Source organism: Drosophila simulans, chromosome 2R, assembly GCF_016746395.2.
Source record: "Drosophila simulans strain w501 chromosome 2R, Prin_Dsim_3.1, whole genome shotgun sequence".
In the NCBI taxonomy this organism is placed as follows: domain Eukaryota; kingdom Metazoa; phylum Arthropoda; class Insecta; order Diptera; family Drosophilidae; genus Drosophila; species Drosophila simulans.
Genome location: NC_052521.2, coordinates 6038168 through 6060315, shown reverse-complemented (window position 1 = coordinate 6060315; position 22148 = coordinate 6038168). Strand labels below are relative to the sequence as shown.

The 22148-nt window shown below is 41.0% G+C and overlaps 3 protein-coding genes, 1 long non-coding RNA gene and 1 other non-coding gene across 15 annotated transcripts; 2 read left to right on the top strand and 3 right to left on the bottom strand.

The window, feature by feature from the left end:
* Window positions 1–4566: 4566 nt before the first annotated feature.
* Window positions 4567–4649, bottom strand: Trnal-cag. The gene has a single exon. It is a non-coding gene; the product is annotated as a tRNA-Leu (tRNA).
* A 197-nt stretch (window positions 4650–4846) lies between these two features.
* On the bottom strand, window positions 4847–22088 carry LOC6733574 (long-chain-fatty-acid--CoA ligase 3). 11 transcript variants are annotated; one of them, XM_016167648.3, is made up of 12 exons: window positions 21617–21792; window positions 21134–21160; window positions 12957–13180; window positions 11221–11356; window positions 9807–9869; window positions 8994–9432; window positions 8721–8927; window positions 7374–7848; window positions 7140–7312; window positions 6813–7076; window positions 6482–6757; window positions 4847–6416 (listed from the first exon to the last, which is right to left on the bottom strand). In XM_016167648.3, the coding sequence occupies exons 3-12, from the start codon at window positions 12977–12979 to the stop codon at window positions 6262–6264; spliced, it is 2211 nt and encodes a 736-aa protein (XP_016026519.1). In that variant the 5' UTR covers window positions 12980–13180; window positions 21134–21160; window positions 21617–21792; the 3' UTR covers window positions 4847–6261. The 11 variants fall into 11 exon arrangements, with proteins under 11 accessions (XP_016026519.1, XP_044778645.1, XP_016026531.1 ...); XM_044922710.1 differs by lacking the exons at window positions 21134–21160; window positions 21617–21792 and adding an exon at window positions 22073–22088; XM_016167660.3 differs by lacking the exon at window positions 21134–21160.
* On the top strand, window positions 7918–8719 carry LOC6733575. The gene is made up of 2 exons (XM_002080594.4): window positions 7918–8359; window positions 8417–8719. The coding sequence occupies exons 1-2, from the start codon at window positions 8025–8027 to the stop codon at window positions 8640–8642; spliced, it is 561 nt and encodes a 186-aa protein (XP_002080630.1). The 5' UTR covers window positions 7918–8024; the 3' UTR covers window positions 8643–8719.
* Window positions 10167–10733, bottom strand: LOC27208315 (cytochrome b-c1 complex subunit 6, mitochondrial). Its single transcript, XM_016183915.3, has one exon. The coding sequence runs from the start codon at window positions 10493–10495 to the stop codon at window positions 10235–10237; it is 261 nt and encodes an 86-aa protein (XP_016026534.1). The 5' UTR covers window positions 10496–10733; the 3' UTR covers window positions 10167–10234.
* Window positions 16286–17564, top strand: LOC120284332. The gene is made up of 2 exons (XR_005543525.2): window positions 16286–16384; window positions 16474–17564. It is a non-coding gene; the product is annotated as an uncharacterized LOC120284332 (long non-coding RNA).
* Window positions 22089–22148: the final 60 nt, after the last annotated feature.

Below are 22148 nucleotides of genomic sequence, written 5' to 3'. Positions count from 1 at the left end.
ATAGTGCCGAAATAAAACCTAAGATACCTGTTCTAATTTTTGGAAAAACCAAAAAGGATCTTAAATATCCTTGCACACTTTGCTATTTGCCTAGTTAAAAAGGATGTCTAGATCATACATACATACATACAATACAGATAGCAATTTTCATTAATCTTGCTTATTTATAGTTTCAGCACAAGCTTTTCATTTTTGTACTCATATAACATATAATATTTTCAAAATCGTTATTAAATTTTGAAATCGATATCACTTAACGTTCTGATACATGTAAATGGTAAGGCCTTTCTGTGGAATAAATATGCATATTTAATGAGTCATAGGGTTCGATTTCCAAATGAGAGGTTAAATAAATTAAACATTAAACAAAACGTAACATCAGCTCGACGTGCGTTCAGTGGTTTTCTATTTGCGCATATGAGCACTTTCACCGCTTGGGTAATCAAAACAGACTGACTCCATTTGCGGCAGACAAATGCGAGAAGACAGGCAGCTAATTATGTCAATTAAACGCTTGTGCCCGACATTTGCCGGTCACTGTCGGTGACACTTGGCCAACTCACAATGACGGACATGGATCACTGCGTGTCAAAAGGATGAAATAACGGGAATGGCACACAGGACAAAAATATTGAATGCAGTTTTCAAGCCCTAAAGCCAACCATATTTGTATGAATTAATCATCGAATAATCCGAACATGAATAGGAACAGTCAAAGCTATGTTTAAAGTTAAATTTAGATTACTTACGCCATTTGGCAAAATAACCCTTCATTTTTCCTGTGCACTTGCTTTTCCAACTGATGACACAACGATGAGTGACGTGGGAATGACGTCTGCACGTGTGAATGTGTAACTGCCTGTGAAGGACATAATATGCAAAAAAGTTTCGAACAACAGTCAGTTCAGTTCAGTCGACTCCATCACAATGGAATGGGGAAATAGAAAGAAATAGATGGGCTAAATAAATAGGTCAGGGTCGCATTGGGTTTACGTGGAAAACAGGGACTACTCAAGCATTAAGTAGACCAATTCGCTCGACCAAAAATTCCAGATGCAGACAAATACGAATACGAATACATCGGTGAAGTTGCTATCTGCAAAAATCCACTCACGTACATTCGTTGTACTAGTTATTTGAACAAAACAAGCACACAAACACACACACACACAACACTCAGACCGCAGCCCGAAAAGTGCACTTTTCCAAATGGCAATAGAAAAGCCCGAAAAAGAAGACTGTCCTGGCAGAGGGGAGAAGTGAGGGGCCAGGACAGGTACAAATCTATACAAACAACAAATAGCATGTGCCCCACTCTCGTAACAATAACAATTCAATCAAATGTTCGCCCAGCTCGGCTATGGAAATCTTCGAATGGAAACAAACAAATGTTGGAAATGCCGGTGAGGAAGTTGTGTTCGGGGGGGTTCGATATGTTTTGATTAAAATTAGTTACAGTTTCAGAACTGTCAAGAGCTTTTCTCTCAGAGAAAAAGTCGCTCTTTGCGACTGCGCTGTATCTAGAGTCCCAACTTTACCGTTAACTATCTGAAAGAGAGCGAGAGAAATGCAGTTGAAGATAAACGGAATAATAGGGAAAATTGTGCGATGTTTCCCCACTGGTATAGGTGCAAATAAATATAAATAATAATTGAAATGGTATAAATTACTTTACTTAAATATCTAAATTTTAATTTACCTTACCACATTAATTATACAAATTCTGTGTTTAAGATACATGCCAGTTTTCTCGACTAGTTGGAGTGCGAAGGAGAAATTTAAAACTTAATTCCATAGAAATTGACAAAATTAAAACAAAACACTTTTCAAAAATGTTGGCGATTTGAGCGTTTTTGTGAGTATGGCAATTATCCAAAATCACAGCGTTCTTACGAGCAGACAAACGGACGGAGATTAATTGACCATAATTTCGATTCAAACATTTTATGGCATTCTGATTTTTTGATGGGGTTTCTTTTACAGTCCACAAATACAGCTCTGAGTATTAAAAATTAATGTTTAAAATCCCGATACTGTTGAAACAAATTTAAGAACTTATTAGAATGTTCATTATCTGTATTTCTACCCCGCTGTTGTGCGTTAAAATAGTCATGCCCTGCGAAACGGCATATTAATGCACTGGCTCATAGAGAAAGTTGTTCAATTCTATGAACTTGCAACACGTGCGGCATTTTGTTGTCGTTCAAACAGCTATATAGTGGCAGTGATGCTTATCAAATGGCTGTAGCTGCTGAAAACGGGGAGCACCATGGACCATTCCGCCGGCGGAAAGCGTGTGCATTTTCACAGCCGCTTGAACTTGCCAACATTCGCAAAATGTGCAACACGGCGTAAAGAATTCTTGTTAAGCGCAGCAGTTGGCTTTCGAGGAGGCATCCGACTTGTCTCAAAAACTTTGCTTGCATCTACGCACGCTGATGCACATTTAATTATATACTTTCAAATGCGCAGATTATAAGTTTGAGCTGGATGCATTGTTTAGCAATTAAGTCGTAATGGTGTATAATTAAGCATTAAGTTTATGAATGCCAATGCAATTAAGTAAACAAATCAAATAGAATAAGAATAGAATCTCACTTGTTCCAGAAACCATTAATATTGTGTGTCAACAAATGAGTGCATTTAATTCATCAATTGCAAAAGTGCGCTTTCAATGCCATCGAAAGTAACTGGCACACTCTCTACGGTGAAAGTCTAGAGACAACTTTCACTGGAAAGGACACGGGAACACGCCCACTGACACGGACGGGCTGTCAGTCCCAGTCCGTCATCCGCAGTTCGCCGGAGCGCAAAGCGGAAATCAGACGCCGTATGAGAAGGACGTGTTCGACAAGGCCTGGTGGCGGAAATGGAATGGCGGGCAAAAGTATTGAGATTACAACATTGACTAGATAAATATCCCAGCAAATATGGCCTTCTGTTGCTTCAGGCCAATAAAACGCAGTCAGTGCACTGCCCATTGTTCGCATCTCATTCGAAACAGAGATGTAACCCAAGTCCGTTGAGGGAACATCACAATCGATTTCGAATTTGCAGTAAAAATGCAAATGACAGATATGGAGAATGTGTCATGAGAGGTCAGAGCACCGCCCCGATGCAAATTCCCATTTGACTAAGTTTCGTTTTGTAGAATGCATCAAACGGAGGCAAAGCCACAGTCACGCATCCACCCAAATGACGCAGCTCCAGTTCTTGTAGATGTAGATGCATCTGCAGTTGCATTTCAGTTGCAGATACCCATAAATATGTATCGGATGCTGTTATTGAAACCGTTTCTGTTTGAACGTAGCTCGAATCTGTTTAACATTTCGGTCTCTTCAGTGCCTCTTCTATAAGCTTAGTATCTCTGATTAAAGTAGTACGACTTGATTGCAAATCTCACATTCTACTATGTTGTAATTTCCTTTTGGTATCTTTTCAACTTATTTTCCCAATAATAATTTCTATTTTAAAAGCATCTTAATCAAATGAGGATGAACAATATCCGAAATAATAAATTAATAAAAAACAATATGTGAGCTTTTATCGTTTTCCGGAATGTGTGCGATTTTTTTTGGCAATTTTATCTGCGACTTCTCGTCCTCCTGAGTCATGGTCTGTCATTCAAAATCCATTGAGCGTGACGTTTGAGTATGAATCCTTGTGGGTTTATGGGGAATGCTGTGCTCCATATTCCCCATTCTCCGTCAGTCAGACATGGTCTATTAATTTTATTAGTGTCATCGCATTCAGCTGAAGTCTCGGAATTCTGAATCTTTTTTGGGGGGGAGTGCCATTCTGTGGTGAAATTCTTATTTAGTTTCCTGCAGTTCTTGAGTTGCATTTACACTCATGGACATAATAATAGGTGTGCAGGTTAAGATATTGGTGGTAGGGTATAAAATTATATATTGTTATAACGTAATTAAAAAATTTAACAGGATTATTAGATTTACAATATTAGACTATACCTTTAAGATACAATATCATGTATCCCGTTCTGCGTCTGTAAATTTTAATATTTAGAAAATTTTATATGCTCTAGGTATTACTCCATTTGTGCATTTGTTTTATATTTTTTCATATTTTTTAACGAATTAAAAAAAGTTTTAAAAACTAATTTTGTGTGAAATTGTGGGTCAGCTCTTCTATAAGTGTTTCGGTAAAGTACTGTGCACTAGTAGCAACTTGGTTTTAAAATTTGCTTAAACCACTGATGGTCTCGCGTGCTCATTATTTTACAGTAAGACATTAACCATTCCTTGTTTTTGAACGACCTTAAAAATGCTCAAAGCCGTTGGAGTAAGCAAACAGAGACAAGGGGGCAAGCAAACACGGCACGGCGGGGCAACGACACTACAGTAAACACTGCAGCGAGTGGACGCAGCGAGGCGTGCTAATTGTGTCATTTACAAGTGCAAGCGAACAAGTCAAAGGCTCAAACAAATTAATGCGTCTGAGCGAATCCGTCGAGCTTGCGGATTGCACAGTGCAATTAACGCTGACCGCGGCAAGAAGAACAAATAAGTAATTAATGGTGAAGTTAAAAAGATTAAAAAAAATTCTTGTCAGAAGTGGGATTCGAACCCACGCCTACAGAGTAGACTGCGACCTGAACGCAGCGCCTTAGACCACTCGGCCATCCTGACTTGGTCGCTGAGTGGACTGCGCACCAACAAGTTCACAAGCCATTTGATCTAGTCAAAAGCACAGCAAAAAGTTCTTCGAAAAAGCAAAAAGGAGCTTCGATGAACTGACCATTGATCGATATCAATTCAGATATTCGATAAGTATATGTTCTCAAATACATCCCCATTTCAAACCCATAAGCAAGTTACCGCTCAAGTAAAACTAAAAAATAGTTTCGTTTATTCATTTATCCAGTATTTCATACGATCAAAAATATTATAATGCATTGATACTTATGTGTAATAATTGCCTTATATCTTTATTACTCGTAACTCGGTTCGTTATTATAACAATGATCTATTTGATCAGGGTGACAAAATCGGAGATACGAGTTCCACACGCCTTCCCTCGTGATTTTTAAAGAAGTCGAAATTGCATCTTTGTATCATTTGAATTTTATTTAAAAGAAACGTAACGTTTCCACAGAAAATTGCTAAACGTTTCCTAAATATACATAGTTTAACTAAAAATATGACTACAATTTATTCAAAAAGTTCTTGCACATCTAAAACAAATGTTATTACTTTTTAGTTTTAGATATAGGCGCTTTTGTTGGCCTTCTAGTGATTCCAGTGTTTTTTTTTTTATATTTTGGTACTAAGTCTTTCATTTGTTGCATATTAATTTTGACTTTTCTCTTTACGTGTTTTACATAATATATTTCATAAAATTCATTTGATGTCCTTTTTTTAACTAAATTGAGCTAAAATATATATTACAATTGCCTTTGTAACCTTTATGCCTTTGTGTAATTAAAAGTAATTTTTGGATGGTTCCATTTGTGTTTAGATGCATTTTACTCTGCGCCAAAAAGAAGCATTTGCAAGGGAAATTCTTAGGTTCTTTACTTTCAGTTGTCGCTTTTAATTCATAATCAAGTCGCTTTCATGCTGCTGTCTACATTTCATTACTTCAAGAATTCCATACATTTAACTTAGCATAGAGAAGTACACTAAATATTAGATTTATTTTACACATATATGCTTTTATATAAATGTGTATATCGTATGTACATAATTAATAGGCAACCACTTAAGCTTAATATAAAAATAAGTATTTTTCTGCAATATAAATTTGCCACAAAATGTACTATAAACCGAAAACTGTACAGTATACAATATTCCTTCTCATCATCGGCATTCAGTTATCATTACCAGTATCATTGTCAATCTGTTCAACAGCATTCCTAGCACATACACAGCGCATTTCCAAACCAAACCCAGCTTCAGCTACATACCTGCCAAACAAGTCTTTGACGAACTTTATTAAAATGAGAAACGAGCAATTTTCGATTTCTAGCAAATAAGATAAAACGAAACGAAAAAGGAAAATGAGAACATTCTGTCTGTCTTTACATGCGCCATGCGGCTAATCGTTTTCCTTCATGTACTGCTCGGCATTTAGATCTTTTAGGACTTAAGCTAGTTTGGTTTTGGATTTCGTATGCATGCTTATGCTGTGTGGGGTGCTACTAAAAACAATTAGTACACACTAGCTTCATTGCTGCTGCTTTAATGTTTGCGTGTTGTTGTCGTTGCTGCATCTGGTACCTCTGGCTTAGTACATTGACTTTCATGAGGCGTACATGCGGTTAATATCATGCTGATATCTGTCCTGGATATCCTTGCGCTTCAGCTTGAAGGCGGCGGTTACCAGCCCCATGTCCGGTGACCAGACTTCCTTACACAGTGTGATGGCGGCGGGAACCTCATATTTTTGCAATTTACCTTTAAGATTAAACAATTTGTTATTAAAAACTTTGAAAAATACTCAGATCTTCATCGTAGCTTACATTTCCGCGCATGCTCAGCAATTTCCTTGAGAATAGCCTTCTCTATGATCGGTGATGAGCACAGCTCCTCAAATGTCTTCTCACCCAGGCCATGTTTCTGTGCCAGCTCCTCCAAATGGTTTTGGTTGGGGACGACCAGCGCCACTGTGTACTGCTTTGTCGGATCTCCGTATACGCAAATGTTCTCAATGATTCCGCAAGTCTTCAGCTCAGATTCAACTTTGCCAAGGGAAACATACTCGCCGGCCTGCAGCTTAACCAGATCCTTCTTACGATCTGCAAAAAGCGTATTAAAAAATTGAAAGAAAAAGCACTGTGCTAAACAACTTACCAATAATCTTAAGTACGCCATCAGCTTGAATTTCGCCAATGTCGCCGGTTTTAAACCATCTCTGCCCATCCTCCTCAAAGAAGTCCTCGTTGGTCTTGCCGGGCAACTTGTAGTATCCCTGGGAGACACACTCGCCGCCAATGAGAACCTCACCCTGGGGATAAGGTTTATTTGTGACGCGGTAGTTGCCTTCTTCCCAGTTGACTAGACGGATGTCGCAGACAGTTAATGGTCCTCCAGTGCGTCCATAGGTCATATCACGGTCTTGTATTGGGTGTAAAGTTAGTTACTTGTTTTCAAAAGAAAGGTCTATCTGCGATCACTTACAGTCCATGACAGTGGCTCCAGACGTAGTTTCCGTAAGGCCATAGCCCTGAATCAGCTCCAAGCACAAACAGGTCTTGATTTGCTCATGTGTATCTGCTGACAGAGGGGCTCCGCCGGACATGATAATGCGCACTTTGCCACCCATAAGCTTTGCCACCTTCTTGAACACCAGTCTGTAAATGAATATAAGATTTAGTTACAAACTCATGATCCTTATTAGCACATCGTGCTTACTTGTCAATCAGCGGCGTCTTGTACCCCCTCTGCACCCACTTGACTTTGTACTGGTAAAGGAATTTGAAGAGTGATTTCTTGAACGCCGAGCCAGAGTTAACCTTGTCGTTAATGCCCTTGGAAATGCGATCCAATATCAGCGGCACCGAAGTCATGCAGGTGGGCTTCAGGACGGTGGCATCGCCCTTGCACCCGCGTTTGATCTTGCTGCTAGTGTCGATCAGAGTCAGGGGGGTCGAGTAGCCGATTGGAACGCCGGTCATGAGACACACACTTTCCGCAACCAATTCAAAAACGTGAGCCAGGGGCAGGAATCCGATCAGTACATCATCCGGATAGATAGGCACCATATCAACAAAGCCCTTCATTGTCGCAATGCAGTTCTTGTGAGAGAGGAGGACACCCTTAGGTGTGCCAGTGGAGCCGGAAGTGTACATGATAATGGCAATGTCATCGCCCTTGGGTGGAACGTGCTCTGTGGGATACAATATAAAGTAAATTAGTAATATTTAACAAATTCTTTGCTCATAGCACGCTACACATATGCTGTCAACATTTCAGTGCTGAATTTAAAGCGTATACTTTCGGTAAACACAAAAAAACTCTTTCCAAATTGTTTAGGGTGATTTTTTAGTTCATACACCATTCGAAATGGCTGAAATCCTTGAGGAATTCATCACCCTAACGCCCTTGACTTGTGTGCAACAATGCAATGCTTTACTAGGCTCAACGTCGGGAAAGCCGAGAAGCTGCTTCGTATTTTTTACACTATTTGGCGTATACTGCGGCGTTCTCATCTTTCGGGCGTATCGCACATATTCCTCTAAGCAAGAAGGAGTCGAGGAGAAGATAACCGAAGGAGTTACCCTTGAGGCTAAGGCGGAAGATTTGAACATAGGACCAGGTCCCAGTCTTGTGCATGGATATGTAGATCAAACAAAGCCGATTCTGTTGCAACCCGTCGGTTTTTCCAGTACTGACATGAGGTGAGAGTTCTAGATTAAAACACTGGATGACCCCTCAAAACATTCTGTCTCGATTAGATGGCGCTATTGCAACGACTTGCCGGAAGCAGAATTAGCACAAGGCTCTGATAGTGAAAACAGAGTAACCGAAAAAGATGACATTGATGACCTCGAAAGGATGAGCAATGTTGTGGATGATAATGATGTGCAGAAGCCGGTTGCATCCACATCGATGGCAACGGCTCGGGCGCCTGAGGATAACGCCGATGGTGAACACGTCGAGCCCACACCCTTTTCGGTGTGAAACACGATGCATTTTAGCAAATTTATCGTGTGATTGACATTGAAATAAATCATCTTTTAAGACCCTTTCAAAACGTACCAAATTTACTGTCTTGTCCTGTCTTGACAACTTGGTTAAACGGCAAGATCTTGACGCCCTCCTTGAAGCCAGTGGTTTCCGTCTTTTGCAGCTGATCCTCAATATAGATAATGGTCTTCACCAATGGGCACTTGTCCAGCAGCGTCTTAAACTTGGGCAGCAGATCATGGGAGGTGATAACCGTGGTGACTTCCGTTTCGGTGATGCCTGGCAACAGAGCAAAATATTACTTTAAAACCACATTCATTCCAATCCATCATGCAATTTACTCACAATGAGCAACTCCATCATCGCCCAGCGTAGCATAGACGGTGACAATGGGCATAGCCTGCTTGAAGCATCCGTGGGCAGCTATCATCCACTCGGCTCGCGTTTCGGCAAAGATGACAATGTTCTCGCGTGGTTTCTGGCCGAGTTCTCGCAGACCGCGCCCGAAATTAGCCGCCGTGCGCTCCGCCTCGGTGAACGTCTTCCACTTGTAGTCACCGAGGTTGTACTTCTTGAAGACTCGACCGTTCTGCTGCACTTCATCCTCCTCGCTAAGGATCTGCCGGGTGCCCAGACAACGCTTCGACGTGTACGTTTTGGCCACATAGTTGAATACCTTTTCCAGGGTGTCGATATTCTCTTGCAGCATCTTCACGTGGACATCCCGTGGTGGATCCGTGGTCCGGTAGGTCAGCTCATTGTCATCGTTCCGCACGATCTTTGCCTGGAAAATGAGCGAATTCGTGGCGATTAGTTTAACGTCGTGTTAGAGGTTGCGATTTAAAAAAGAAACGCCAGATTAGGGGAGGGACCACAAAGTAGAATCGACAGAGAGATAACGGACATGTGAGTTTTCGAGGGTTTGTTGAGGTGAGGGCCATAACTCAGGAGATCATGTTTCTTTGACCAACACCAAAAGAGTCTCCAAACAGGGGATTCAACTCTGGGTACGATCACCAACCAGTCCCTGGAACATTCATTGTGCGTGTGTTTTGTATGGGGGTGCCCCAATGTGTGTGTGTGTGTTCGTGTAATGTGTGTATGTTCCATAACAGATAGTATAACTAAATAATTAAAAACACATTTGAAAAGTTAAACCTCAATGTCATCCGGCGCGTACTTGGACTCATCGACCAACATTTTCTGGTTAATGGGCTTGGCCTGTAGAGGAAGGAGGAGTTGAGATATGCGATGAGAAGCTAGTTAGCTTTGGTATTGCATGGAGTTGCTGATCCCTGATTAAGGCATTCAACTCGTATTAAAGATTATAGCAAGCTGCACACAAATATTCGATGCAAGCGATCTTAGATTCCGACGTTGGTGTACCCTTAGTAACCCATAAACCTTATCAGCCGACTGAAAAGGCCAACCAAAATGCGTTCCATTTAGATAGTGAAAAATCAGATAAAAGTGTACCCATAAGTGGGACTTTTCCTAAACGAGTTATAGCTGGAAATATTTATATTTTAGTATGCTTCCTTTATTTAATTGCCAATTTTAGTTTTAAGCATTGCTAGAATTTGAAACTATTTGAGTTTCGAGAAGAGGCTGTGAGCAACGCAATGATCCAACTCAGCAACGAAGTCGAACAATTCCTCCATGCACGTCTCAGTGGTTTTGGACTTGCCATTCACGCGATCATTGCACTCTTGATACTTGTTGTACAGGGACCCAATGTGACCCTTGGCCTGGCACTTCTCCCTAAGGGCTGCTTGCGGATCAACTAACTCCTCTTCGTCATCATCGGCCTTGAGGACAGGCACCAAAAGCGGGCTATTAAACGCCATGCCTTAGGCTTTCAGTTAACAAGACTAATTTATTTTGCAGGAACTGTGATTATCAGCTAACACTCACTTCGAAATATGTTTTTTATTTTTGGGCTGAGAGCTAGGGATGTCTCACTTGCAAAGCCTACTATGTGTGAATATTTCCATTTCAAAATAAGGTACAAATATTCTATGATTTTTTAACTTCATGGTTCTGTTATCAGGATCACCTGCGATTTCTTTATGGCCTGACAACCTGTGCAATTGTCGAATTGTAAGTCCTGACACTCGCGGAATTATAAAGCAAAATGAAAGAAAGTTAATCGGATATGATAATTGCCGCATAAAAAGCGAAGCCCTGATAAACGCAAATAGATTGTGGAAATAGTGGACCTGGTCAATAAATCAAAAGTCGTCATATCCACATAGATTAGACAATGAAATGAACATAAAGAAACCACCTGGCGAGAACAAGGCTCGAAGCGAGGGAAATAAATGCGGAAAAGAATTAAATGAAACTGATAACCGAGGTGCACTTTTTTAATAAAAACTAAAACAACTCGATTGTAGCTAAGTAGCCAGGCCTCTGTACTTTGGAACGTTCAGTGCAAAGTCGAAAGTATTTCAACTACACGATTCTAGAGATAGTTACACCCGTCGTCGCACCGATTGGCCGGGTAAGTCTGTGGCTTTTTCCATTCGTTTCAACTAGCCAGATTAGTGGCGAGTCCTGTCAAAGCACTTACCTTCACGCGACGCGAGTCCTGACGGCGTTTCCAGGGCTTCTGGAGCACCAAGTAGACCGGAAGGGTGATGATGTCGTACACGAAGGCGATCGCCTTGATCGCGCCAATAGCGCTCTGCACCCAGAAGCTGTCCATTCTGAAAGGGCAATAGAAATGTCAAATTAGTGGCCAATTGGCATGCAAATTTCAGCGGTGTAGAACTATTGGTTTCCCCGCCTCGTCAAGTGTTCGCCCGGTTGGCTCCTGCAACCATTCTCCCATTGCACCCACCCACTCGTTGTAGCGCCGTCGCAAGCCGAAAACCAACTGATATCACCACCTGCCGCTGCTGCCACTGTTAGTTAGCAGGTCTTGAAAGTCCGACGGCGGAAAAGGGGTAGACACTCTCACGCTCACTTTGGTTCTCGGTGCTCAGAAAACGCTTTTCAAACGGGCGATAACCGGTGGAGAGCTCTGAAGGGGTTCGGATTTTTATCAGCTAGAGATTGCTTAGCACTAAAGCGCCGAAGTCCGAATCGCTAGTAATCATTACTCTTTCGGGGCACAGAATTCTGCCATTGTAATAAACCGAAACTTAAGTGCGTGTCTGGCACTCGTCTGGACCCTTTTATACGTCCGGCATCTTATCTGCCATCTAAAAGCAATCTAGTTGACTTGCCAAGTACTTCATAAAACGTGTCAAAAATCAAGGGTATTTGCAATATTTCATTGATCTTGAAGCTATCTTTATGGCCCGAATACTTTATAAAATGATGACCAAATTTGGGTGGAGTACCTCCTAATTTTTCCAACGGCTAAATGGCTCTTTTCTTAAACGTATTATCTTTAGTTTATTTTTGTGCTTATCGACAACCGAAAATAGCCAAAAGATTTGTCGGGAACTCTTACTTTTTTTGCAACTCCATTAGGACCGCCGTCATTTTAAACGTTCTTATCACGCTATTTATAATTAAAATTAGACAAAAACCTCATGCCAAATATTTTTAAATTTTGATTTATAAATCTGAACGACTGCCACCAGAACACTAGATAAACTTATTATCGCAATGCCTAATTAATTAAAGCGCTACAGGATGTATTTTAATACACTGTAAAGCATTTTACTAAGAATTTCGTCCGCTGATTACTGATTATCGCTCGATGGCGGATTAAATGGAAAACCAGTTACTAGTATCATACCAAGCCCAAGATAGAAGCTAGTTAAATAGGAAACGAGTCATGCTGAGATTCGCACTTCTTCACAAGTATCTATATATAATTATATAATTGAATATTATATGCCGGTCGAGAGCGCGCTCAAAATGTGTCACTTTTTATAATTCCTAGTAAAAAAAAAAACTGCACACTTGATAAAGACATCGTGTGTGAGTGCTGGCCTGATAAGCAAATCGAACGAAAGCCTTGAACTTGGATTGCGCAAAATGGCATGACGTCAATTTTCCGGGCCAATGAGCTTAAAAGGTTGCACTATGTCAAAAGAAATTTAATAAACCGCAAATAGAATGTTTAAAGTTAAGAGGTGAAAAGTCCATGTGCTAAGTGACAACTCATAAAAAAAATACGTCTGTATTTGAGACGCAGCGTTCTTAATGGAATGCAATACATTAATATTACTTCCCAACTCCAAAAAATCCACAACCACAAGCTTACACTGAGTGATGTACTTATGAAACAAAAACACACGTAAAACGGGCTCAAAACTAAACAGGTCTTATATAATAGATGTCTTTACTTACTGCGCATCGTCTTCGATGAACATCTTGCTGCCTTTTCTCTACTTGTCCGATCTTTGAATTGAATGAGTGTTTTTTGATCGGTAGTGAAAATGGTGGGTGTGAGGCGTATCCTCCAAAAGAGCCCAGCTCTGATTAATGGCAAGAACGAACGAACAATGGACGCAACAATAGGAGGATGATGTCAGGTGTTCCTCTCCAGATGGATGTTCAGTTTGTAGTTTCACCTGCAACCGATAAAAGAACAAATATATGCATTTATGTAGTGCTAATGAGGTAGGACGACAAATGGGGAGCGACAGCAGACGAGGAAGTCATGGAAATCAGCATTGCTGCATTAAAAACCAATACCAGGTGATGACATAATAACAAAGCACCTTTGAGCACACAGCAAATAACATAATTCTATAAGCCGCTATCTAGCTTAGCTTATATTATCTTAGTACAGATAGTAATTTCCCAATTGCATTCTTAAAATAGGTTATTATAATCAAACCGCGCGTAAATATATTTTTTTCCAATTAGCCAACTGGGCGGCCTTCGTAAATATTAAAATCAAATCAGAACCTGAAGTCCGAACAAGTTGTTGTTACGCATTCGGCATTTCTGGATACTTGCCAGAATATCGAAGCGTTGATAATAAGAACATAAAGAACGATTAAAGATAGTATCAACAGAGAATATACGTATATGTATACGTATATAGGGAAAATGTAAAATTAGGCAGACAATTTTGAAAAACCAAGAGAGCGATTGCGTAATCGGATTCTCAACCCCCTCAAATTCACTCTCTCTTTCATTTCGCCCATTAGCTAGGCGGAGAAACATTGGCATAGGTCGGGGACATCAATAGAAACTAAACAAATTCTTTGGCATTCATTTACACAACTTACAAAGCGCCGTTTTTTTGCTTTCTTCGTTTATAAACAAGTGTTGAAGGCAAGGGCCAAAGTCCGACGCACCAAGGTTTATCCGCTCTGAAAGCCGATACCAAATGGTTCCCTTAGAATCTGCCGTTCCTGATAAGCAACGCAGAGCATTCCACTCCAGGGCGACAAAGTTCGCCTCTTATTCAACCGCTCAAAACTCGCACATCACATGACATGCGAGCGATACAAAACAAAAGGGTATACGAAGTCGAAACTCCGTTTCAGTTGGCTCCGGCGGAGTGCATTGAACTGGCCCCAAAATACAGATCTTCCCTCGAAACCCTGACATATGGTTAAGCAGAAGAGTCGAAACCGTAAGCGTTGTGGAATACGTGTTTTGTTTGCGAAGAAAGATAATATGAAAACAAGATGAAGGCTGCGAAAACAAAAACAACAACACATTTCGGTATTTAAACAAAGTATATGCGAAAGAAAAAGCTTTGCAAAACAATCAGCACTGTGGGTCAGGAAAGTGGTTTATAAAGTGGAAATTTGGTTGATTTCAGCACACTATTCTGAAGAACATTCTTCAAAAATCCTTCCAAGCTTATAATAACTTATTATGTAACCTTGTTATTCATTCTAGTTAATATAGAAAACAAAATCAGCACTTTTAAAGTTCAAGCACAAAGAAAATCCAGACACCATAAACAGCTGTAGTTTTTCAAGCGAAACTCGAATAGAGCTCACTATTTTATTCTTTTGCAAACCACTGTGCCAAGTTCAAAACGTTTAAACGACGCGTACATGGGCGAAAGTTGTAAAACTGCCTTTGTAGGTTAATGAATGAAAAATAAAAGAGAATATCAAATCGTTTATCTTCACATATCCATGGGTCACTTGCAGCCCTTCTGAACTTGAGCCCGGGGGGCAAAGTTGAAAGTCTCTAAGTACACAAAAAGAGACCCATGTGTGAAACGATATTGCAGAGAATGGCGTGTTGGATGCAAAGGTTATGCCGAGTGTTCTGTCTAACTAAGCAATCATGGTCCGCTTGAAAACAATAAGGAAATTGTGCACATTAAGCCTGTGATTACTGTAATCCGAACTTTGGACCGACCCTCTGGTCGGCGATGTGCGATGTCGCACATGTGAAAAAATTATGGTGGATGTGCCTAAATAAGCACTGCTCCGAGAACTGATTGAATCAGAACCGACCCGATTCGTAAACCTTGTGGGTTAGATAACACACCCGGCGTATGCGTAATGTCTTACAACGAGCACTTTAACCGGTACAGAAGGTCGTCAGCCATCAAACGAGTTTTCAAAGGCAAAAAAAAAAAACACTCAGATTGAAACTAAATTTAGAATAACACTCCCAAATTTAAGCATTCTTAAAATGTTCTTTTTTAACGACAGTCGAGTAAGGTTAAACTTAAAATTGGTCGTGGTAACAATAAAATCCGAGCATAATCTCACAGTTATTTAGAATGCTATGGTTCGATAGGGGTAATTTATCGATTAGCTTCACGGTTAAGATGAAATGCACGTTCAGAAATAAGATTTTAAAAAATTTCACACAAACTGATTAGATAACCCAATGCACCAGAACATTTTCGGAGATCGCGTGGTTACCAAGCTACCAATTTCAGTTAATCAACGGGCAAAATGCAGTCTGCATTCAGCAGATCGCAGACTACGAACTGTTTTTAATTTCAGAGTGAAACTCACTTAATTACCTCTATTAAGACAAAGGCACAAACCTTGTATTAATTGCCGCTGAACGGCAGGTACTTGTAACTGTTGCTGTTTCCGTTTTCGTATTGATTGCTATTATTATTTGCGCTCATTGCACGACAGACTGCAAGCGGCTGAAATGCATTGGGCAAACGAACACGTCGTGCTTGATTTAATCAGAAAATACACCTGGAATCGCGACGAAAGCAGGGAGTACAAAGTAGAGCATACCGCGAACGTTTACAGACTGTTATTTGTATTTTGCTGACGCGAATGCAACTGCAACTTCACAAATCCGAAACCCCAAACACAGTGAGCTGTCAAAGTCCAAGATCCAAGCTTTTAGCTCCCAGCGCAGACATTACGAAATTGCCAAACAATGCCAAAATTCGAGTGCAGAGCGTTCTCCACTAATTGTACGGAGCAGCCACAAAGAGGCAGCCTTAACTACACACAAAGAACACGTCACCAGAAATGCCTCAGACAAAAACGTGTCCACTTACGTGGACTTCATTTGCGTGTTTCGTACGAAACTCGGCATACCCCTCACCTTTGCCGTGGAAGTTGCGCAGCAGCAAACTCGAAGAGTGACTCAACCCTTTCCCTTTGCTGTTTGGGCAACACTTTCCCAGCTCCAATTGTACACCACCTGCGTAGCTGCGACTGCCCGTCGATCAGCTGCGTTATTGTTTACAATTGGAAGTGCACCTTCCAGCGCTTGCATAAATGCCACTTGAACTTTGGTCAAGGTGTCGTCGGCGCTTATGGGAAATAGCAACGGGAACTACCGACTGCCTTGACATTGAAACGGGGCAGTGAAGTGATGTGAGTGTGTGAGAACGCGCCATTATGCGGCGAGTGCGCACACTGCAAAATGTGAATTAAATTGCAACATTTGATTCACTTATTTCCAGCCTGACGGCGTTACGTGACTGTCTGCCGTACCGCCGACTGCTGCGTTCCCCCGAGCGGCGGTTCTCTGGCGAATAATGGGGTAACGAAATCATCGTATGACTGTGTCAAAGTCCGAAATAAAAATACTTTTTGCAGTCGCAGTACACGAATAAAAACGAGAAGAATTGCTCAAACGAGATTGAAATAAAGAAAACAACAGTTGTACACAGAGCGAAATATCACTTGTTTTGTGGCTTGTTTTAAATATTTGTTTTGGAACACGCAAAACCTGTTGGTATAAAAAAAAATATATGTAAATGTATAAACATTATCTGGATATTGTAAGAGAAAAGCTATTTATTATTGTAATTATCTGATTATCAGCTAATGATCTTCGGAGAACGTATGGTCGTATGTAACTATTTTTACAAATTTTTCCGTTCACTTCATGTATACCAATTCTATAGGAGTTATGTGAAAAACATTAATATTCCATTCAAGAAGATAAGATTATTCGTTTTTGAACTGGAAACGTACTATCCATGTGGCAAGTACTCGAAAATGTTTCCGGTGTGACCTCAACAGCATCAGCAAGTGAGAAGAACTTTTGCACGGGGCGTTGAATATTCCACTGAATGAAATCGAGCCAAAGTAGCAAACACGGCAAACAAACAAGCAAACGACGAGTGACCGCTTGCGTGTGTGTGGGTGTGTTTTGGAGGCGAACTGAAAATAAATTTGATTACCGCCGGCGGAGAAAGAGAGAAAGGAGAGCCCTACACCCACACGGGCGCTGAGAAGAAAGATCGGCGCGCTCTCTTTTGCACTCGCTCAGATCGCATGAATACGCGAGACATTCACGTATGCATGCATGTATGTAAATGGGAGTGTGTGAAAGTAAGGCAGTTGCGTAGCGCTAAAAAAAAATGACCTAGACAAGCGAGCACTTATCTTTAGAGTGACCATCACCGCCGAGCACGTGCTCGAGTGAAATTTTCCAGGGAAATACAGACTTTGGCAATGATCGCGAGAGTTGGGGGCAGTAGCAAAGCCAAACGGCCGGTTTAATCGAAGCGGTACTGCCTGAAAACCGGTTAGAAAATCCACCAAAGTCATGACTAAAACAAACACAAATAATGCTCATACGATCCAGGGGCTTAGATCGAAGGGGGCCTTAAGCCGAACATCGGGACGGTCAGCGGGATTTAACTTCCAGGGGTCTGTGCTCCTCTTTGCGAGCCACTGCCCCTGAAACTGAAATACAAACAACTTGTTTTCTAAACCAGACGCTTGCCAAACATAGAACATAGAAACCGCAACAAGGTAGAAAATTCGGTTGGTATGCCGGACTGGAAATTGAACCGGGAACCAAAGTAACGTTTTGACCAAATGAAGCACTCAGGAAATATCTATCTGGGTTATATTATTATAGCCTTCATAGGAGTTTTATTTGTTTATTTTATTTAAAATTGGAGCGCATCTTCCACGTGAATTCTCTGCGAATTTAGACTTTTTAGCGATCTCTTCATTTTGAATTCATTGTAAATTTTAAATAAATTATATTTCACCTTTCTTTGTATTAAACACATTAAAATTATAGATTGAATTTACAAAAAGAGCAAAGTTCTATAATTTTAAAGGGATGTAGCGCAATCTGCAGCTGTTGCACCGAGCTTATAAAAAATAACGGTTAAGTTAGTTTGCTGCAAGGTCGGAAAAACTGTCAATCGGGGGTTGGGCTGGGCAACAGGCCGATTACAGATTGTCGTTACAACCCGAATTGGAATCCGAATTCCAGGGGCGGCTGCCGGCAGGCGATGGGCGGAGTGTGGGTCAGACATCAGTCCCCCAGACATCGCGTGACTATTTTTGACTTTGCGCCCAGAGAGACAATGGGCGTAGGGAAAATGAAAATCAGACACTGCACAGTTCACAATTTTATCTTATTACAAATTTAAGATTTCAAGTTCTATCCATTTAATCATAAACCCTTTATACAAAAGTTAATTTAAATTTTATAATATATACCAGAATTCAAAATAAGGAATTATTTATTTATGCGATATACTATTTCGTGATATTATTTAAAAATCTTTTTAGTTTTATTTTCAGCTCCTATATGCCACATTTAAAATGTATTTAAATAGAGTATTCGTCCGCAAACTTGCATGATTAAAGTTGTAGTTTCAGTAACATTTTATAAATCATTTTGTTCAGTGTAGCATTGGGAAAAGTCACGAGGCGCTGGGCGAAAGGGACGGCGACGAGGGGTGAGTGCTATGGGGTGGTTGGGTGGCAAGCGGCAAGCTATGTGGCACGTTTTTCCTTTGATATACCAGCTGAAAATCGTATGAGTTTCAGGGGAAATTGTGCCGCCGTGAAGCTTAAAACAAAGTACAAGAATCGTGCGGCGAAGAGAGCGAGATTGAGAGAGCCGGTTGCATGTAAGCGAGTGTATGTGTGAGTGTACTGTACTGCACTGCACTGTGGGTACGCGGCGAAGAGCGAGAGAGAGAGAGAGAGTGGTGGAGAGAGTCAGGGGCAAAGTGTAAAAGGTCAAAGAGCAAATTGTTTACATGGAGCAACCGCAAGTGAGAGACGGGCGGAAAACTGGGCGGCATGACCATGAATGAAAGCCGCGACCGGCAAACGTGGCCCGCCCACAAGGCGAGCATTTTCACTGGGCGATTAGCCACCCACCAGACATTTCTAATTTGGAGTTTTTGCTGCTCCTAAATTCCAATGTACTCCATTTAATGAAGAATCCATTACACCAATAACTGTCTGAACATTTTGAAATGTACACCGAGGAGTGATACCAGTATTAAAGGAGAAACAATACTGTTTAAATTATTTTTGAACAGATTGACCACCTGATTAATGCTGACTGCATGTTTATCAAGGTGTTTTAATATACAACGTCTCAATTGCTGCGTTCCTTTATTCAAAAGCCATGTGTAAGTGTAAGCTCTTGAATAGCTCTTGATTTCGGGTAGATTTTGAAGATCTGCCATTATCAACTAACTTGTTAATAAAATACCTCTTAACAATCAAGTAGATTTGCAATTGTGCAAGATTAAAAGGCAAAATGTTGTGAACTTTACTTGCACTTGAGTTTAAAGCACCATTAGACTTAACAATTGTTTCATTTAACATTAAATGTTCTACATATGTAAATAAATAAACTAAAACTCTCTCAAGGATAAAGGACGAGCTTTACAGGAGGTAACATTCTCTTTATACGGCTTCATTTTTCTTATACCTATTAGAGCATACCACTAGGGATTGTCCGACTGTCGGGTGTAAGCACTTTAAGAGGCTTATCGCAAATTTATATATGTATATGAACTATTAAATCACTCCTAGCCCAGCGCGATGTATGGCTAAGTTTGCCCGTTCCTACAGAATAACTACGGGTAGCGGCGATGTGAGCGATATTGCAATTATTAAGTGCTTCCACCACGGATGTCTGAGCCGTGTTTCCGGCACAGAAGTGGAAACCGCGCCCTAGAAACAAAAGCGTGGCAGGAAAAGTGCAACCAACCCAGCCAGTCAACCACCCACCCCACCGACCACCCACCACCCACCGCTCAGCTGGTCGCGAGGTATTGAAAACAGATGACACACGTCACACACACGCCCACACACACACACGGGTGCCACAGATAAAACTCGCATGATTTTCAGTTGGTATAACAAGCCGAGACAAAGAGAGCGCAGTTCTCTCCTAAGAGCGAGTCTGCGCAGAACGCGTTACAAGAAACTTACACGTGCAAGCCAGGTAGGGGAAGAGCAGCGAGAGAGCGAACAGAGAGATTTGTTTATGTGCGTAGGTCTCCATTGGAATGGGACCCTTCTCGCCGCATCTAATTACAATTTAAACTGCCTTGGGAAGGAATGCAATTAACAGGTTAAAAATAACGGTAAGGCTACAGTAGACAGTCTGAAAGAGAGAAGCTAAGCTAACCAAGACAATGTAATAGAATTTATGTCTTTTTGGCCACTTTAATTGCACGCACTCTTTCTAAAGGTCGTAATAAAAAGTTATACGATTTAATATCAGTCATCAAAATAAATGTTATCATTTCCTGCTATCATTGCTCTAGTTTAAAGAAGAATTCAAATTAAATAGTATGCAAAACAAATATTGAAAAGTAATACCATTGTTGTTATTATAACTGTTGGCTCATCGTTTTCTGTTTGTTTCTTTTATTTGCGACAGTCCGCGCTCGATAAAAAGAATTTACACTAATCCCCATAAAACGCTTGCACTGCCTCATTTGAGAAGTTTTCGTGGAGGCTGGAGTCTAATCCGTACTTATTTACGGACTGGAATTTAATTAGAGTGTGACTCCAAGTGGAATTTAAAAGCCACTCTAGTAAATCCCATTCGTAGAGTAGAGCTACTTTGGGAAGCCCGACTGTACTCCAGTGGCGAAAGCCAAACAAATCAATAAACAAACAGCAAACAAAATGCGCCTGGGTGACAATGGCAACCAATTGCATAAGGAAAGTGCAGTTGCGCTTGCACCAACACAGTGGCTTTCGAATTGGGTCAAGAGAGAGGAGGACTGTTGATTCCTGGCCACGAAACCAGATTTATTGGGTAAATAGACAAGGTGGCGTGACATCCTAGTGGGAAAAGGAAGCCGGCGAAGGAGAAATTGGCTCCGGACTTACCTTTCTTATGGAGTCTAGTTCCCAGCTCTGAGCAGCAGTTGCGAGAGTTTTGGGGGACGCACACATGCAACGATTGTTAGAATATAATACAGAAATCAGGCAATGGATCGCAACAGATCGCGTATCGAAATGAAACACCGATTATATAAAATGACGTTTTGCCAATAAGAACGCACGGGCACACACACATACAAAGGCGCGCGGACGCACACGTAATACCAACATAAAATAAAATGTTGCGTTGGCTTCAACACGTTTTTCCTCCTCTCGGCTATTTCTGTTTGTTCTCGGAACTCTCGGATTTTTATTTTAGATAGTCAACGTTGCGCTTTAATTGATAAAACTTTCGCAAAACTTTCACAAAACTGCACATTTGCACACTAGCGCACAAGAGCACTCACACAGACGCAGGCTGGGCAGCGTCGTACGTGTGCGAGTGTCGGTGTGTTTATCACGCCACTCGAAAAACACTTTTCTACTTACACACAATACGCTCGTGAGTTGTATTTCATAAACTGCGTTTCAATGTTGTTTTTAGTGACTTTTTGCTTAAGTTAGTTTGGCGCCCGCAGAAGTGACGGAATGGCGCACAACGTTCTCAAATCACGTTAAGTTTGTTTCTGAACTTTTTCGCCGTTTCGCTTTTGCCACGAGATTATTTTCTTTCTCCTTCGCCGCGGCTCTCTTTTCCACTCTCTCTCTCTCTCTCTCTTTCTGGCTCTCTAGCTCACGCACACACTTGCGACTTGCTCGAATGCCGATGATAGTTCTCCCCTTCCTGTGTGTGGGTGTGTTGTTCTGGCGTTTGCAATCAACCTTCCTGCTGACAATTGATTTTTTCCCATTGCGCCGAATGCCTTTTCACTCATTTCGTGCCACCCACGTTTGCTAAAATACTTGCTAAATTCTATTCCACGGCTTGTCCAGAAATCTACTCACGCATCGAAAACAATTTAAAAATTGCAACCAGTATTACCAGATGGTGAAGGAGCTTTAACCCCATCCGTTCTCGATA

Bases quoted from the DNA above. Each gene is read 5' to 3' on its own strand.
- LOC27208315 (XM_016183915.3), bottom strand. From the start codon at position 10,495: ATGGCGTTTAATAGCCCGCTTTTGGTGCCTGTCCTCAAGGCCGATGAT.
- LOC6733574 (XM_016167653.3), bottom strand. From the start codon at position 12,140: ATGACGGCGGTCCTAATGGAGTTGCAAAAAAA. The intron at 11,357-12,108 runs GTAAGAGTTCCC...TTGCCCTTTCAG, and splicing joins CTAATGGAGTTGCAAAAAAA to AATGGACAGCTTCTGGGTGC. The intron at 6,758-6,812 runs GTAAGTTGTTTA...CGCTTTTTGCAG, and splicing joins TGGCGTACTTAAGATTATTG to ATCGTAAGAAGGATCTGGTT.
- LOC6733575 (XM_002080594.4), top strand. From the start codon at position 8,025: ATGGCTGAAATCCTTGAGGAATTCATCACCCTAACGCCCTTGACTTGT. The intron at 8,360-8,416 runs GTGAGAGTTCTA...TGTCTCGATTAG, and splicing joins TTTTCCAGTACTGACATGAG to ATGGCGCTATTGCAACGACT.